This window comes from Daktulosphaira vitifoliae, unplaced genomic scaffold, assembly GCF_025091365.1.
Source record: "Daktulosphaira vitifoliae isolate Bord-2020 unplaced genomic scaffold, ASM2509136v1 Scaffold_5, whole genome shotgun sequence".
In the NCBI taxonomy this organism is placed as follows: domain Eukaryota; kingdom Metazoa; phylum Arthropoda; class Insecta; order Hemiptera; family Phylloxeridae; genus Daktulosphaira; species Daktulosphaira vitifoliae.
Genome location: NW_026099576.1, coordinates 32,472,648 through 32,492,138, shown reverse-complemented (window position 1 = coordinate 32,492,138; position 19,491 = coordinate 32,472,648). Strand labels below are relative to the sequence as shown.

At 27.1% G+C, this 19,491-nt stretch overlaps 1 protein-coding gene and 1 long non-coding RNA gene across 2 annotated transcripts in view; one reads left to right on the top strand and one right to left on the bottom strand.

Moving 5' to 3' along the window:
• Positions 1–4,203: 4,203 nt before the first annotated feature.
• On the bottom strand, positions 4,204–6,270 carry LOC126906843 (uncharacterized). Its single transcript, XR_007704363.1, has 3 exons — positions 6,000–6,270; positions 5,151–5,278; positions 4,204–4,365 (listed from the first exon to the last, which is right to left on the bottom strand). It is a non-coding gene; the product is annotated as an uncharacterized LOC126906843 (long non-coding RNA).
• A 7,378-nt stretch (positions 6,271–13,648) lies between these two features.
• Positions 13,649–19,491, top strand: part of LOC126906617 (UDP-glucose 4-epimerase-like) — a 22,347-nt gene continuing 16,504 nt past the window's right edge. The window contains exons 1-2 of the mRNA XM_050687291.1: positions 13,649–14,005; positions 15,080–15,282. Coding sequence (XP_050543248.1) covers positions 15,150–15,282 — 133 coding nt within the window. The 5' untranslated portion in view covers positions 13,649–14,005; positions 15,080–15,149. The remainder of the gene's footprint in view (positions 14,006–15,079; positions 15,283–19,491) is intronic.

Here is a 19,491-nt window from a genome sequence, read left to right as displayed (position 1 = left end):
GAAATTATATTATTACATGTAAACTCCTAGGTCGAATTAATTAAGCCAACTATTTTCAAAATTTTACCATGTGTGTTCTCTGGCTCGAATACCAAACATTTCAAGTAATCGCGAGTAGTGAACAATCTCCACTACTAATTTATAAAATATTTATCAATACGTAACACCTTTTTCCTTATCAAATTATACACTTATATTTTAAATAATTACTAACATAAATAAATACTGAAATTTAACGACGGAGTAAGATTTAGCTTTTAAATTTACCGTTCATATCCAGATAAGATATTCATTCATATAGACAGAAATGTTTACATTTGTGTAAAATTAGTTTTTATTATTTATAGTCGGACGGAGAGTAACGCTGAATAGATTTTATAATTCTAACAGGTTGGGGAGGTTTTATTGAATTAGTATTGCAGAGCGGTACGGGTGATTCTGTGTGGTCATTGTTGTCTATGTCAGAATTTTTACCTACGGCAGATAAGGAGCCAACTGTTTTGTTTAATGGCCAAATTTGGTCATCGTTTCTTGCCTATGTAGGACCTTGATCTAATGTAACTTTGTGTGTTTTATCACTTATGTTTTCAGTGACAGTAGCTTTTTGTCAGTTTTCTCCTATGTTTCTATAATCTTTTACAAGTACACAATCATTCTCTTTTACGTTTGTTTTTATTCCACACATATTTTGTTTGAGAGATATGTTTATCTACTACTACATCATTAGTGCTGGGTATTAGTAAATCAAATATTGTTCTAGTCGAATGTCCTAACATTACCCTAGCCGACATCATCTCGTGTGTTGTTGTATGCGGTGTATTTCTATCCATCAGCAAAAATTTCTTTAACTGGTTTATAGAGAACGAACATTTATTAAGAATTATTTAACAATTTTGACACCTGATTTAGCGCAACTGTGAAAATTTAGTAATGACAATTTCCGCAGTCGTAGAATTATTCGGAAATGCCTCTAACCATTTTAAAGTTGCGCCTACGAATATCAAATATTTTTATTTTTATGCGGATCTAAATAATCACAATGCACCCTGGTCCACGGCCTTTGGGGCCATCTCCATGGAGGGATTGTTGTTTTCGGTAGATTTGGCCTAGCGTCTGTACATTTATAACAATCACGAACCATATTTTCATTGTCCTTGTCAATTGTTGGCCACCAAAAATATAATCTTGCCAATGCTTTCACGTTGATCATACTTTGTGCCACAAATGAAATTCAGCTAGGATATGTTTTTGAAAATTTTGCAGAATTATTACACAATAGCTTCACAATAAACATCCTTGTTCCAAAGATATTTCATTTTTACGAGTGACATACGGTTTTAGCTCGTTGTAAAATGTAAAATCGTTTTTTCATTTGCTTGTTTTTGTCACGTGTAGGACTTTTGACGCAATTTGATCTTTATTTGTTTCAATTTCAATTTTAGACCCGTCTAATAGGAATGGTGAATTTTCACGAATAAAATTTAAATGAATGCTATCGCTATCTTCCCTGTTATAGATATTGGAATGATCATTTGTAATTTTCGAAAGAAAATCAGCTATATTTTTTTCCAAATTAATGTACCTTATATCAAAATAAAATGATAATAAAACATATGCCCATCGTTGTAAACGATTTGCTGCGTATATTGGAATACCTTTTTTTATCTCCGAATATGTGTGTCAATAGTTTATGATCGCTAATTAAAGTAAATTGTTTCGCATAGAGAAAGAAAATCATAGAACTTTTGAATACCGAATATTATAGCTAGTCCTTCTTTTTCTATTTGTGGAAACTTACACTAGGCATCAGATAGTATTCGTGATGCAAAAGTTACTGATTTTTCAGAATTATTAGAATACACATGTGATAAGACTGCACCCAGTACATATGAAGAAGAGTCTACTATTAGTTCAAGTAGTAATTTTTGATCATACTGTGCTAATATGGACCTTGAAATAAAAATTGTTTAATTTTTTATATGCATCGTCACAATATGATGACTTGTGCAATTTTATGTCATTGCACAGAAGCGTGTATTATGGTTTTAATATTTAAGCTGTGTTTGGAATAAATTTCATGTAATACGTTATTAAACCTAAAAACGATTTTAATGTCAATTTATTTTTCGGAACAACTGCGTTTTGTTGTGTTTTGTTAAAGTATGTTAACCTTTTTCATCTATTTTATGACCCAAATATTCAATGGATTTTTGTAAAAACTTACATTTCTTTAATTTTACTATCAAACCGCAATTATGTAAAACAATCAATAATTTACCTAATTTTATGTTGTGTTCTTGAATTGTGCTACCTACCACTACCATGTCATCTTAAAATACCCCAATATTATAAATTCCTGCTGTGGAAATTCCCAGAACTTTTTGGAATTTATACGCTGAAGATTTTATCCCAAGCAGACTTCTAGTATAATAGAAGAGACCTTTGTGTGTATTTATTGTGGTTAACTTACAATCCGATTCTTTAATAACCATTTGTTGGTAGGAGTATTTGAGATCTATAAAATATTTGGAACCACTTATATTTACATATAATTTTCAATTTTGGGTAGGGAATATTCTGTACCTTAACACTGCATGTATCGTAATTTTAATATCACCAGATTCTAATTGTACTGACGGATTTTAGTATTGGAGCTATTGGTGTTGGAGCTATTACTGCAATTAAGCGGAACTAGTATTTTGCTTTTAAGTAAACGATCGATTTTCGTTTCTACCTTATTTTTAAAAGCTACTGGAATTCATCTCGGTTCAAAAAAAATTTGAAAACGAATATTTTGTTATATTGAGTGAAATTTCATATTTGTTAAAAGTGCCTATTTCGTCTTTAAATAGATCTTCATATGAGTTTAATATGTCATTATCTTTGTTCACATTATTATAAATGGGTGAATAATTAATTTTGTTTAAGTCATTTCTGCTTATTAGTGGAGGCCTACTCTTTTAACATATGCATATATTTTAAATTATTTTTCTAAATATTTCACATTTACGTCTATTTTTTCTATTAAATATGTGTTATTTCCGAAATTATCAGAGAGGGAAATATTATTGTCTAACATAGTGCTATTACTGAAAAGAGCAGAATACGTTTTCAGCTTCGATGCGAAGCTTAGAGAGTATTAATTTTCCTATGATGTGTTTTTTTGTGTCTGTTGCCAATTTTTCTCAGCTCTCGCCAAACCGATTTCATTCAACGATACGTCAAAAGATCACAAATCGTATCTAGTTGAAGACATTACACTTGAAAATTGAAAACATTAGACTCGTTCCTCGTAAATGAGGGAAATCTTCAAAAAAATTACAATTTTAAAAATCGCTAATTTTCGAATATTTTTCGATTTTTTTTTCTTAAAACTGCTATAACTTTTTCAAAAATGACTATATCAATATAATTTATTTTACAGATGCATGATGTCTTTAAAAATTAAAAAAATACTGACACTTTTATATATACCTTAAATTAAAGCTAATGTAATACACTTTATTATGGAAAAAGAAAATTTCGGACTTTATTTAGTCTTCACGATTAAATTGGCTATCGTATGCTATTTTTGTGTTAAAATTTTTCATTTTTAATTTTTTGAAAAATGTATGAATCAATACAATTTTTTTAATATTGACCTTTCTCTTTCATTCGACATAATTTTTTTTAAATCGGACCATTTCCTTTTATACAAGGGGGTTCATAACTTAAAAATGCATATAGAAAGTAGAAATTTTTCAACTTAATTTTTGAAAGTGTTCTGGAAACACTGACACTATTATATATATATTAAATTAAAGCTTATGTAATATACTTTATTATGGAAAAAAAAATTTCGGACTTAATTTTGTTTTCATGATGAAAATGGACATCAAATTTAATAAAAAAAATACAATTTTTGTAAAGAAATTTTTTTTTATATTTTTAACTTTATAACTTTTTGAAAAATGTATGGATCATTATAATTGCTTTAAGATAAGTACTATTTATAATCTTTTTTTATGCAACATACTTTTTTTTAAATCTGACCATTTCCCTTTATATATAATAAATATATTGAATATGAGGCTTAAATTACTCTTAATTTTAAATATAAACGTATTTGACTGTATTTTATACGACTATAACTTATATCTCTCACAAGTAAAATATTTTAAAATAAATCAAATTTCACATAAAAATTAATCGATTTCTAGAATTCTTAAACATAGAAACTAACTATATACAAAAAAACTTATAATAACGTATATATAAAATAAACTACATATTTATACAATGGAAAATCTATAAAAATTGTCATATGGGTTAAAATTTTTTTGTTTATACTGTTTAAATTGTTACTACTTTCAGAACTTTCATTTCCTGAAACATTTCATAAAAATAAATTATTTATGCAATATGTATTTATAAAATTAAATAAAAAATCCAATTAAGAATTAATGTTATGTATAATTAAATACTAAATATCATTGGCTTAAAAACTGTACTCATAGTTTTAATTTTACTCATTTGCCAAATGTGATTTTCATGGAAATATTCACTTACTATTACCAGTATCAAACATAACAAGATAATTCTTTTTCTGTTCATTATATAATATTAATTTATGTTTAATATTAGAAATGAATTTCAAAAGTCATATATTAACAATCTTTAAGAAACTGTATAAATGTAAGAACTGAACTAAAATAAGATATTTTAATATAAAATGTTCTGGAATGACTGTGTTTCTTTACCCTATACCTAATTAAAAATCTTGAAACGTACTACAATATAAAAAAAAATTGTCCCCACAGTTTTTCTATGAAAAATAAGCCGTTAAAGTAAAAAATGTTCAATTTTTCCATTAAAAAAATTTATAATCAGTTATGCAAATATTCAACAAACATATAATATTTGTGCGAAATCTGAAAAAAAAAATTGTAAAATAACAAATATGTAATTTATTGTGAAATTTAATAAATTCGCATCAAAGTGTTTTTTATGATAGTAAGGATAATTATTGTTAGATGTCATCTATACTTGTCCCAACTTTTTTTATCAATAAATTAAAGAAATATTATTGAAATATTATTATTTATTAAAACATAAAAACAATTAAAATAAATTAATATATTTTTATAAAAAAAAAAAAACATATACAACACCTTTTCCTGCAAATTTTCGCTCATCAAAAGTTTTTCTTGCCTTTTTCAATTCTTCATTCATCATTAACAATTCTTTAACCCTTGCATTTTTTAAATTAAAATATGTTAGTTGATTATTCATACGTAACCTAATAATCAAACATAAATATTTGTTAAATTAATTAGAAGTATTTTGTTATTATTTAGGCCATATGCGAAACTCTAATTGCAGATTTAAAATCGGCATAAGAATGGGTTTAGAAAAGTATATTATGATCTCGGATGAAAATTCCTTATTTATAAATAACAAACAATTTTTTTTTTAAATATTGTAAGACCTTCAACTTTTATATACGTTTGCCATAAAAGTAATAACTACTCTATAATTTTTTATAATTTCTCCGTAAAAATTACATTACCAAATCATTAAGTATCAATTTCATACTATATTTAATTCTTATAATAAATATTTATACATAAATTACACTTATAAATCATAAAACTTGTAATCAGTATATAAATAAGGAAATAAGAAATCATGTTCTTTTAGAATAATCCACCAATTTTTAAAATTAAACACCACCTACAGATTTGCATTGAAACGTTTTTTATGATTGTAATTTCAATCACTGTCAAATATAATCTATACTTGTTCCAACTATCCTGTGTCTTTTTCAGACTTAACATTTACATTTTCTACAATTAAAGTAGTTGTAAAATGGCTAAATTTTATCTTGAGAATTAGTTTTTATCAAATTAAAAAATGTGTTAGATAAATTGTATGCAACTGATCGTCTATTGTCTCATTAAAATTTTCAGTTAAAAATTTAATGTATGAACGGTTATCATAATTTTTTCTAAAACTCTTACCATATTTCCACATAAGATTCAATGACCTTTTAAATTGCAGATGTTGTAGCTATAGTCATTGTATCGACAGTTTTTTTGTAAATGGTTTCAGCGGTCACATACTCCACACTTTATTTTATCCAATGTTTGACGATTGACTTGATTATTTTGGTGGAGTTGTTTTTGATAGTTGAGTACCGATTCACGAGCCTTACGCGTCATTGGCGCGTAAGGCTCTTCAGGCCGTCATCATAAGTAGGCTATTGATTCCGGTAAGAGTACCCAGCTACGTCGTTCACGGTAAGTGTTTTGCAGAAAATATTACATTAGAATCAGTGTGTCATATCTTAGGAATGTCATTGGACGGGTCCGGTGAAAATTTCAAACCTTAACTCGTAAAACGCTGGTGTCAGCGAGCGTTTTTCTCGAAAACGGTCGAAATTTTAAAACGTTTGCAGGTGAGCGGCAAAAATTTTCCGACCTTCGTCAATTATTTTCTCGGAGTCTGGTGATCGAGTACTTTCGTTAAAAAAATTTTTTTTGAAAATCCGAGCACGCTAAGTAATTTTTCCAGAAAAGCGTTTTTTTTCTTGTCTATTATATAATAAAATTTTACCGTATGAACTACGCTGTCTGTCGTCCATAACCCTTACATAAGATCGTAGCTCGCCGTCCCTGCACTCACACGATTGTGGGACTCGTTTATGATATATGTTTCAGCATATTGCTTGGACGACGCTGCCAAACACTGCTCGTGTGTGCATGCGTCCCTCATATACTCCTGATATCTGAGGGAAACAACTTAATTGTTCGTACACGACAAATGTATTATAACTATTTTACTATTTAAAAACTTACATTTATAATAAAAATGTAGAATTAAGAATATATAATTAATTTTCTTCTTTTAATTAACTTTAGTAGGGGGTGCGATCGTTCCGTCCTCCAAGTCGCGAACCGCCACTGAATACGAATGCAAGGGCACTATTTAAAAACTTACATTTATAATAAAAATGTAGAATTAAGAATATATAATTAATTTTCTTCTTTTAATTAACTTTAGTAGGGGGTGCGATCGTTCCGTCCTCCAAGTCGCGAACCGCCACTGAATACGAATGCAAGGGCACTATTTAAAAACTTACATTTATAATAAAAATGTAGAATTAAGAATATATAATTAATTTTCTTCTTTTAATTAACTTTAGTAGGGGGTGTGATCGTTCCGTCCTCCAAGTCGCGAACCGCCACTGAATACGAATGCAATTGCACTATTTAAAAACTTACATTTATAATAAAAATGTAGAATTAAGAATATATAATTAATTTTCTTCTTTTAATTAACTTTAGTAGGGGGTGCGATCGTTCCGTCCTCCAAGTCGCGAACCGCCACTGAATACGAATGCAAGGGCACTATTTAAAAACTTACATTTATAATAAAAATGTAGAATTAAGAATATATAATTAATTTTCTTCTTTTAATTAACTTTAGTAGGGGGTGCGATCGTTCCGTCCTCCAAGTCGCGAACCGCCACTGAATACGAATGCAAGGGCACTATTTAAAAACTTACATTTATAATAAAAATGTAGAATTAAGAATATATAATTAATTTTCTTCTTTTAATTAACTTTAGTAGGGGGTGCGATCGTTCCGTCCTCCAAGTCGCGAACCGCCACTGAATACGAATGCAAGGGCACTATTTAAAAACTTACATTTATAATAAAAATGTAGAATTAAGAATATATAATTAATTTTCTTCTTTTAATTAACTTTAGTAGGGGGTGCGATCGTTCCGTCCTCCAAGTCGCGAACCGCCACTGAATACGAATGCAAGGGCACTATTTAAAAACTTACATTTATAATAAAAATGTAGAATTAAGAATATATAATTAATTTTCTTCTTTTAATTAACTTTAGTAGGGGGTGTGATCGTTCCGTCCTCCAAGTCGCGAACCGCCACTGAATACGAATACAAGGGCACTACTTGGTTTTGTCACTTACGGCAATTTTTAAATATTTGAACACATTGCTTATAGTTGATCTATTGGTATGTGTCAAAATCTTTTCTTGTGTTATTGTATTTATTAATACGTGTCATATTAAATTAATTCAATTTTTTTTTCACAAAAAAAATAATTTTTATTGTTAGTGCATTGACAAAAGTTTTCTTTCTTTCTTTCTTTTTTTAAGGTATTACATGTATTAATTACACATTTATGGTCCAGTGTTACTTTATTAAACGATTTATCTATAATGTTTTTTAATCAGATAACTTACACCCAGAGAAAAACCTCGATCTATATAATAAATTCATTGTTCAATTTGATAAATATATCATTACTATTGAATCAATGATATATTTATCAATATGATATTTTTTTTTTCTTGTCTTGAACAATAATTATTTATAAGAATAGTTATTTTGTTCGTATTAATAAAACATTATCATAAACCCTTGATAAAATTTCTCTTTCAATTTTGATTGAGGTTTTTCTTTGGGTGTATAAAAAACATAAATGTTTGTTGTGGATATTAGTGTGCGTTCACTTTAATAGAAATTTTATTTGTTATATTATATTAAATTAATTTATGGACAACAAATTAAAGTAGAGGACTGCTTCCACCGACTTTCCATAACCATGCCTAGATCAATAATATTATAAAAAATGTGTTGAATAAGTGATTAAACCATATTTTAGGTCTGTGACACGATGGAAATTCGAGGAGCAAATAATTACTTTATTAAGATGTTCAATTATTTACATGATGTTTAAATTTGCTTTAGGTTTTAGTCTAAAGCAATCTTAATAATAACCATTAGCAGCGCGTCAAAATGTAAAATAAAATGTATGGAGAGACACCACTTTTGTGTTACAATTTTTCCGTTATTCTTCGTTATGATTAGGATCAGCCACTTTTCCATGATAAAAATAATCATGTGTTTTAGATAACAAAATTTCCTTTCATTATAGAAGAGGATAATAATACTTTCACGACTACTCTGATAGTCATATTAGGCGATTAATTACGTTAGTTCAACAGCTGGTGTACAATTTTGTCAAAAAGAATGAGGAGTCCTGAATAAAACTTCAGCGAATTGTCCCACCTTGGATGTACCCGAGGACCACAGGCGAGAGAAAATAAAATAATTAGAGACGGAAGAAACCTAAAGAATAAAGTATTTGATATCAGTCGGATAACTTGTGCGGTAACTGTTTCACTAGCCATGTGTACAGGTTTACCGAATGCTTGTAGTGTCAACGGTGTAGAGACATCATAATTCAACTCTAGGCTCGATATATGTATTGGTAAGAAATATAAATACAAAGTAAGAATAGATACATGGAATGTTGGAACATTAACCGACAGCAGATAATTTTCGAGAAAAAATATTGAATGTACACTCAGAGAAAAACCTCGATCTATATAATAAATTCATTGTTCAATTTGATAAATATATCATTACTATTGAATCTATGATATATTTATCAATATGATGATTTTTTTTTTTTGTCATGAACAATAATTATTCATAAGAATAATTATTTTGTTCGTATTAATAAAACATTATCATATTATGATAAAATTTCTCTATCAAAATTGATTGAGGTTTTTCTTTGGGTGTAGTAAGTGCCTATGTACCATAAGTAGGATGTAATGAAATGTGATTANATTTGATGAAATAGACAAGTGTGTTGGAGAGAGATTGGAGAGGTGATGCAAGGAGTACCTGACAATGAGGATGCGGTTATAGGTGGAGATATGAATGGATATATAGGTAATGAGAGGAGAGGATATGAAAAAGTACATGGAGGGCATGGTTCCAGTAAAATCCAGAAAAAATCTTATATTTCGCAGTATTGCATAATCTTGCTGTGGTTAATATATATTTTAGAAAGAGAGAAGAACATTATATAACTTATAAGAGTGGGAGGTATAGATCACAGATTGATTATTTTATATGGGAGAGAGCATTAAGTGAGTAAAATATTGTAAAGTTATACCAGGCGAGAGTGTAACTTCACAACATAGACTGAAGGTAATCGAGTTTTGGTGTAGTGGGAAGAGAATATACAAAACTAGAAAGAACACAGGAGAAAAAATCGAGGATCCAATAGTGAAATTTGAAAGGGGAAAATGAAAAAAATTTTTATAGGCGATAAGAGAAGACGGTGTGGATTGTGAGGGAGACATAAATAAATTATGTGTGAAATAGATTTTCTAGTTTTGTAAAGAATACTACAAAGGTAGTGAGAGTAGAATGCCAGGAAACAAGGAAATCTGATGGTGGGATGAGGACGTTCAAAAAATCATAGAATTTAAGAAAAAGCAATTAAAAGTAAGGCAGAAGAGCAACAGGAGAGAAGACTGGCTGGAGTATAAACGCTTGTGCAATTAGTAAAGTGTTCAGTAAGTAAGGCGAAGTTTAAGTGGTATGATAAGTTGTATGATAGACTAGGAACAAAGGAAGGCGAAAAAGAAGTCTATAGACTTACAAATACAAACCTCGAATTTTTGAAGAATATTATATAAAACGATATATTATATAAAATATATTATATAACATATAATTTATATGTTCGATATATTATATAACGAATATTATATAAAAAAAACCTTTATTACAGATTTTCAAGTGATTTTTTAAATAAAAATCAATATACAAAAAAAAAACCTTATGTAAAGACGACTATTTTGATACATAATTTTTAAAAATATATTGCATTTTTTACATGTGATAACAATATATAGATAACACAAAAATAATTAAATAGTTTATTTATTTTACTTTGTTATTTTAAACGTTTCAATACCTCATTATAACCTTTTCAAATTTTATACTGACTTTAATATAAATTGTTTGATTTAGTAGAAATAAAGTCTTCTATAATCTTAATATTATCTTAATATCTTGAGGTTGTAAAAAATATTTAATTGTTTTCATTGCTAGTGAATTTTCTGGTAATAAATACCATAAATGGTTTCAAAACTTTTGTACTGTTAACAAGCTTATATTTTCATCAATATCATTATATAAAAAAGACTTTTTAAGAAACATAAGTAAAAAATAGCGCTTTTGTAGCGTTTGTAGCGTTTATTCACGCTATAATATATACTTTTGAAAGACACATATATCTTGCTCAAATTAGCCAACTTTATCATCTCATTACACTAAAGTGATTGAACGAATTTTTTTCAAATTTACATAGTAATTACCTTTTGGCAATTAAAACGTCTGGTGAAAATTTGATGATGGAGAAATAATTTGAACGCTACTTATAGAATTTACAAAATTTACAATTTGCGTATTATGGAAAATCTACTAACTACGTAATTTTCTAGTTTTGTAAAGAATACTATAAAGGAAGTGAGAGTAGAATGCTAGGAAACAAGGATATATGGTTCAAAAAATTATAGAGTGTAAGAAAAAGTAATTCAAAGTATGACAGAAGAGCAACAGGAGAGAAGACTGGTTGGAGTATTAACGCTTATGCAAAGAAGTCAAATGTGCAGTAAGTAAGGCGAAGTTTAAGAGGTATAACGAGTTGTATGATGGCTTGGAACAAAGGAAGGCGAAAAAGAAGTCCATAGACTTACAAAAATAAGAGAAAAAAGGTCTATAGGTTATCACTATGCAAGGTTAGGGTGGTTCTTATTTTACGAATTTCGAAATTTCTTTCAAAACATCTCTCAATTATTTTAATTAAAAACTATAAGAGTGAGAGTAATACATTACAGATAGCGTAAAGCAAGTAAAAGTGTGCAAAGTTATGCTAGGCGAGAGTGTAGATTCACAACATAAACTGATTGTAATGGTGTAATGGTGTAGTGGGAAGAGAATATATTAAAACAGAAAGAACACTGGAGGAGTATTGAGAATCCGGTGGTGAAAATTGAAAGAATTATAAAAAAAGAATTTTTAAAGACGGTAAAAGAGACGACGGTGTGAATTGTTAAGCGAGACATAAATATTGTGTGAAATAGATTTGCTAGTTGTGTAAAGAATACTGCAAAGGAGATGTTTTAAGGTAAGAGTAGGAGTGCATTAAAGTTCTGTTGTAAGTCCTTTCTTATTTTCTATAGTGATGGATGAAATTACTATAGAAATACAAAGAGAGGTACCGTGGTGCACGTTGTTCGCTGACGATATAGTGTTAATAGAAGAAAATAGGGAGGAAATAAATCAAAGGCTAGAGATGTGGAAACTAGCTCTTGAACAAAAGGGATTAAGAATAAATAGGAGTACGACAGAGTACATAGAGTACGAGTTTGACAAAGAAGAGCACGAGGTAGGTGAATTGACGAGATCAGTGACAATAGACGAGGACGTATTAGGAGAGGTGGAAAGTTTTAAGTATTTTGGATTAGTTGTGCAAAATAACGATGGTTTTAATGAGGATGTAAGACACAGATGAGTCTAGTGTGTTATTCGATAAGAGAATTTCAATGTAAGTTTTGTAAGACTAGTGAAACCAGCTATGATGTAAGGTTCAGAGGTTGACAACAAAATAGAGTAGGGAATGAGTGTAACAGAAATGAGAATGCTTAGATGAATAAATGGAGTGACTCGAGATGAGAGAATAAGAAATGAACATATTCGAGGGAGTATAGGTGTAGTGTCAATCGTGGATAAGATGAGAGAAAATAGACTTAGATGGTTTGGTTATGTTATGAGGAGAGAAGAATCGGAAACTGTAAGAACAGTTATAGAAATGAATGTTGAAGGAAGAAGAGATAGAGGAAGACCAAAAAGAGATGGAGGGATGCTATTGAATGCAATATGAGGACAGCTGATGTGAGTGTTTAGGATGTGGGAGATCGTGTCAAGTGAAAGTTTAGAATAAGAATGGCCGACCCCAAGAATTTGGGATATAGGCAAGAAAAAAAAAAAGAGAATAATATTTCGATATGTATTCGTTATACAGTGGTCAAAAATGTAATTTTAAGAGGCTAAAATTTAATTTGTTCGGAATTTTGAATATTGAGAAATAAAATGATTACTAGAAATCAAACAAAAACAAATTAACTAGCTTTCGGTCTTGTATTATGTAGGAGAATGATCTTAGGTTCTTGTTTTCCTCACCATAATCAAGGTAAGGTTATTCATGACTTATATAATCTATAATTCTTATCATTTATAAATTTATAAATAAGCAAGTTGATGGCTAACTATATTTGTTATTAATAGAATATAATACTACTCGAATATGTGCGTCTTTATGCGGAAATTATTTGCATTTTTAAATATGATTTGAAAGGAGTTCAAGCTATTTTAATATATTATTAAAAATTTGATTAAATTTTACACAAAACAGTATTAATTGCTAAGTGAAAAAATACGGTTCTCGCCCATAATTTGGCGAGTTTTACGACATTGTATATAATACTCGCAAATTGGTTACAGTTCTTCTGCTGAATTTTTTCTTATGTATTCTTGATGGTATTATGTGGTAACATCTAGCGGTAGAAAATGTCATTATTATTATATTATATTGTGGGGACCAAAATGTATTTATGATAAGAAATTAGGTAATTTGGAATAGATCATTTTTTACTGTGAATTTTACAATATTATTACTGCTAATAATTTTTTCGGTATCACTGTAAAAATTACAGATTTCATCACTGGTCTTTCAACACATATCTCGCATTGTGATTAATGTAAAATGGGCCGGTTATGGGGATGTCGTTCATTATTTAACACAGACTTAGATATACTCTTTTATTCTTTAAATCATAAGAATAGAATACTATTAAAAACAATATATTATATCTATGTTTTTTCGTAAAGTTAGTTGATGATAACAAAAGTATGAATGATAATAGCTCTTAAAATGATTCCGGCCATTGAAAACGATAAAAATGTTAGCGGAAAATTATTCATGTGGTTGAGTAATAAAATTCTCATACAAATTGTAAATAAAATTTTTGTATTTATATACATTACTCATATATTATTTCTTCAAAATTATATTAACGCGTTATACGCCGATTCCAGTTTAATTTTACTTAAAATGTTACCTTGTTGGTAAGTAAATTAACACAGTAATTGATTTATTACAAATAGTTTTATTTAAGATTATTTTTCTAATTTTCAAACCATTCAAGAATTTTTTTGTCGAAATAGTATTTATCTAAAAGAGTAAATATATTAATTTTTAGTATTAACAGTGTGATTAGCTACTTATGACGACTTGCATTGTATTATTGAAAGAGGTGTAATATAAATTTTAATTTTTAATTTTATTCTTTGTAATATAAATACTTATTATTATGTGGAGTGATACAATTTGGTATTCTATTATATTTTTACTTGAATCAAGATTATTTAAAAGGTAAAGTCTACATCATTAGGTAAAGAATAATGAACTGAGTTCAATTATACTAACATATAATACACATATTTTGTGGACCTAATTCTAAATTAGCAAATTATTTTTATATGAAAATTTTTAAAATAGTATTTCAGAAGTGTTAATTTTTTAAATATGTGTGTAAGAAATGAGTCTGATTATTATTATTTTCATTAGAATTTTATCACCTGTGCTACTCCATATGCTCATATTAAATTCATTTTTTTATTAAAGACAAATAATAAAAAAAATGATCTCAATGTAATTAAAGAATGTATGAATTACTTAAAAAAAAAGTAATGGAAAATATTTGATCAATCAAAAGTTATTAAAAATGTTAAAACATAGTATTACTGTAAAATACTGTTAATTTAAATAAGAAAATTAATACAAATTTTTAATGTGAGTAATTTTAAAATATGTAGTTAAATATTTTCAAATAAAAATTTATTATAGTTCATTTTTTTTTTTTAATTATCAACTTGTGTATAAAAAATAAAATAATTTGCTTAATATGATAAAAGTTATTTCTAATAGTTTTTTTATTATTATTAATACTACAACCTTGATGGTATTCAGAATGAGTTACGTTGGCAGTTACTGATAAGTTATCTTTTATCTTTCAGTATTAATTAGTCTAGTTTAAGTATTTAATTTCTAATTAAATGTTCAATAACATTTTTAATTTTTAAAATTTTCATTTTAAATATAATTGAGGTAATAATAATATTCATTTTTTGTGTTAAAAGGTTTAATTTATAGGTTTAAAATATAACAAATTATTGCATTTTGAAGAATTTCCAAGGCAAATAATTAGAAATGAACTCATCTAAAAGTCCATGCGTTTTGCTAACAGGTGGTGCTGGGTATGTTGGTAGTCATACAATTATACCATTAATTGAATCCGGGTATGAGGTGGTGGTTTTAGATAATTTATCTAATGCATGCAAAGGTATGTAATATTTTAATATTTTTTATATAATTGTAAATTTTTCACAGTTATTTAAATAAATTTAGATTATAATTTTTAAAGATTATATCTAATTTTTTATGACAAAAGTTTATGGTAAATAACTTAAAGATTTTGGGCTTTAAAACTTTTAAAGACATAGTTTAGTTTTATAAGATATTTAGAAGCTTTTTAAGGATTTTTTTTTTAAATAATTACATAGAAATTTTTTAAGGGGGTTAAAGAAAATAAATTTATATGTTATTTGAAATTGGCCAATTAAAAAAATATATTGATTTATAGGACCATAATACCTAATTCTGTATTGATTGTAACTTATACAGGTATTATTGTTATTATTTAAACTTTTAAAATTTCTTTGTTTTCACAAATTGTCTTAGAAATTCTTGCACATCATCTAATTTATTAAATATTTTAAAAAATGGACAATCCAATGTATTATTTCAAATTAAAAGGGCGTCATAGTAAAAGCAATTCTCATACTAAAGCTCAGAGATGGCGTTGTGTTCCATATTAGCGGCAAGGTCACACCGTCATCCCCACTACAGACACAGAATTCTATGTTGGAAATGATTTTTTTTGTTTCCAGACGTACAAACATGTTTATTTTCAATTGAAAATTTCAACTGTTGTACGTAATTCTTTAAATGCAACCTTTCTAACACTAAGAGGCTATCATGATAAATTAAGATATATATTTTTTATGTTGTGAAGTAATGGTCAAAAAATATTTAATTGTCATATTGTTTTATTATCGACTTATCACCCATCATTACTCTCAATAGTAATTATATCTATCACAACATAGATATGATCTTATCTATTCTATGTATTCTAATTATCTGTTATAACATTTAACATTGTTAATTTATTTATTGATAATTTTTCCTATTGTAATCTTAGTTACACTGTTAATTGTAAGAGTAATTCCACCCGATTTAGCATAAATGACAAAAAGTATTTATCAAATAAATATAAAAAAAAGTTGAATGGCGTATAGTGGTCAAAATTAGATTTTTCAACGAGACATCAAAAGTTCAAAAATCGTATCTAATAAAACTAAGTCGTCATTAAATAAGAAATAAAAATACTAATAAAAATCTTTCTCACATACTAATGGAAATAATACAAATAAAAACGTAGAACTGAATAGGAAATAATCTACTACTATTGAGCTACAAAAAGAGTATCTATTTTAATATAATTTTTAAAATATTGTATTACTTAACAGCTTCCAACTTAAAGTCATTCGTGTTGTATTTCTTTACTATCTATAAATCGATAGGAAAATATGTTATATTTATATTTAATATCAAAATGTTTAAAAAGAAAAATGTAGAAATAAACATGTCTATTTACATTACGTAAATAGATTGGGGGTTGGAGGAGCTAGATCTTAAGTATTGAAATTATTCTCTATAAATAGATTAAAATTTGCATTGCTTAAAAGAATACTTTTAAGAAGGCAATAATTTGTTAAATAGACCTTCCCAAAGTATTGCTTGTGTATATTAAAGTATGCATATCAAATATATTTAAATAAGCTAAAAGCTTCTAATATACATATATATGTAATATATATTACAATAGATTTATTGTTATCTGAAACAAATTTTATTCTAACTGGATTTTTTATGTCAGTGCAACATAGATATGTAAATGCGAAAAGTCCTTTCTGCCGGAAAGGACTTTTCGGTAATAACAATTATTATTATAATTTTAAATATGATTACATTATTTCGTTACTTTATTATAATAATTATATGAATTTGAAAGTTAGATGGAAAGTGGTGTAATATATATTAGTTTTTTTAAAAAGTGTCATTTGAAAAATTTAAAACCCCTATGGACTAAATTAGACTTCATTGATAGAATTTAAATGTAAATGATGTTTGAGCCATCGAAAAATAAATCGTATCTAGTTGAAGACATTACCCTTAAAAATTGAAAAAAATTTCCCTCGTTCCCCGTAAATAGGGGAAATCTCCAAAAAAATTACAAATTTAAAAATCTCTAATTTTCGAAATTTTTTCAATTTCTTTTAATTAATACTGCCATAACTTTTTCAAAATTGAACAAATCAATATAATTTTTTTTTTTAATAGATGCATAATGTCTTTACCTATAAATAACCCATTCATTTTTTTAAATTAAACACTCAATAGTTTCTCATCGAAGCATTTTTTATGATAGTGATTTTAATTACTATCAGATTATATCTATACTGGACTCAACTATGTCACGACCCCACTGTACTGGTTTTTTAATGTAAATTTTTAGTTATAATATACACAATTCTAAAATTTTAATTCGATAAATTAATATTGAATAATCTGTGTGTTTTTTTACGTTCTGGCTATTTTTAACATTTTTACATTAAAATAGCCATAAAAATCAAAATATCATAAAAAAAACAAAAATGAAAATTTTTTGATGTAAATATAGCATAAAGATTAAACCCTGAAATATTAAGAAAAAAATAAAGTGGTTGTGCAACTGGATGATTTGGCATGGATTGACCCTAACTCGATTATGTTAGTTTTTACATATTATTTTACTTAAAATATTTGATTTGTCACAACTAAAGAATTTCTTATAGATATTACATTAGATTTGTATTAAAGCATTTTTAAACATATATCTCAGAATAGTTAAAAAATTGACATGAATAATATATATTTAATTTGATGACTAATAGACAATGATTTATAGGTTACTGCATAATGAGTGTTGTATATATTATAACATTAAATCTACATTAAATTAAAGCTAATACAATGTAAATTAAGACGAAAAAAGAAAAATGACCAAAAATCTCGATTTCTAGTAATTTAGTGAGTTATTCAGCGTTAGAGTCAAAATCACAACATTTTTGTTATATTTAGATGATTTTGTATAACTTTAGATGGAATATTTACAGAATGATTTAAAACAAAATTACATTTAAGTTGCTTATACTTTATAGTATAAGCAACTTAAGTTACTTATAGTACTTTAAGTACTATACGATTAATAAGAAAATACATTCGTCTTCTATGAGTTATCGTTCTCTAAAATTGGGTTAAAAAATAATTAAACCCATAAAAATAATATATATTTTGAACATTTGGCTTTTTAAACACTGTGTGTTTGAAACGTAACTACCCTGCTCTAAAGTCAAAAATTATAAAACTTATTGGATATATTATTTTTTTTCAAATACGCATTGAATTGTGTTGTAATGATCGACAATAATTGTAATTGTAATCACTGTTAGATATTAATTAATACTAATCTAAAAAATACTGTAACTCTATTTGCTGGATTCCTACTATACTTTATATTTTAGCTTCGATGCGAAGCTGAGAAGGTATTAATTTTACCATGATGTGTTTATTTTTTTTTTTGTGTCTGTCACTACTTTTTCTCAGCTCTCACTGGACCGATTTCTTTTAACAATACGTCAAAAGATCACAAATTGTATCTAGTTGAAGACATTACCCTTAAAAATTTAAAAATTTTCCCTCGTTCCCCGCAAATGGGGGAAATATCCAAAAAAATTACAAATTTAAAAATCGACAAATTTTGTCATTTTTTTCACTTTTTTTTCTTAAAACTTCCATAACTTTTTCAAAAATCAACAAATCAACATAATTTTTTTTTAAACTAAAACCTTAGATATTTTCCTTTCATTTGATATAATTTTTTTGAAAATTTAACACTTAACCTGCTCATGGGGGGGGATTTAAAATTGCAACTTTTTTACAAAAACTAACTTTTTCAACTTAATTTTTGAAAATGTTCCGGAAATACTGCGTCCTTTAAACATATATCAAATTAAAGCTTATTTTATGTACTATAAAATGAAAAAAAAAAATTTGTCCCGACACTTTATCTTCTGCATGTAAACGGTTGCCGTAGTTAAAAAAACACTATTTTTGTGTTAAAATTTTCGATTTTCAATTTTTAATTTTCAACTTAAAAATGCTATAACTTTTCGAAAAATGCATGTATCAGCACAATTTTTTTTTTTCTAAATACATTATAAGTACATCTTCCATTTGACATACTTTTTATTAAAATTAGACAATTTCCCCTTATATAGGGGGGGTTCAAACTTTGAAACATTGTATAAAAAATAGAACTTTTTCAACTGAACTTTTGAAAATGTTCCGGAAATACTGCGTCCTTTAAACATATATCAAATTAAAG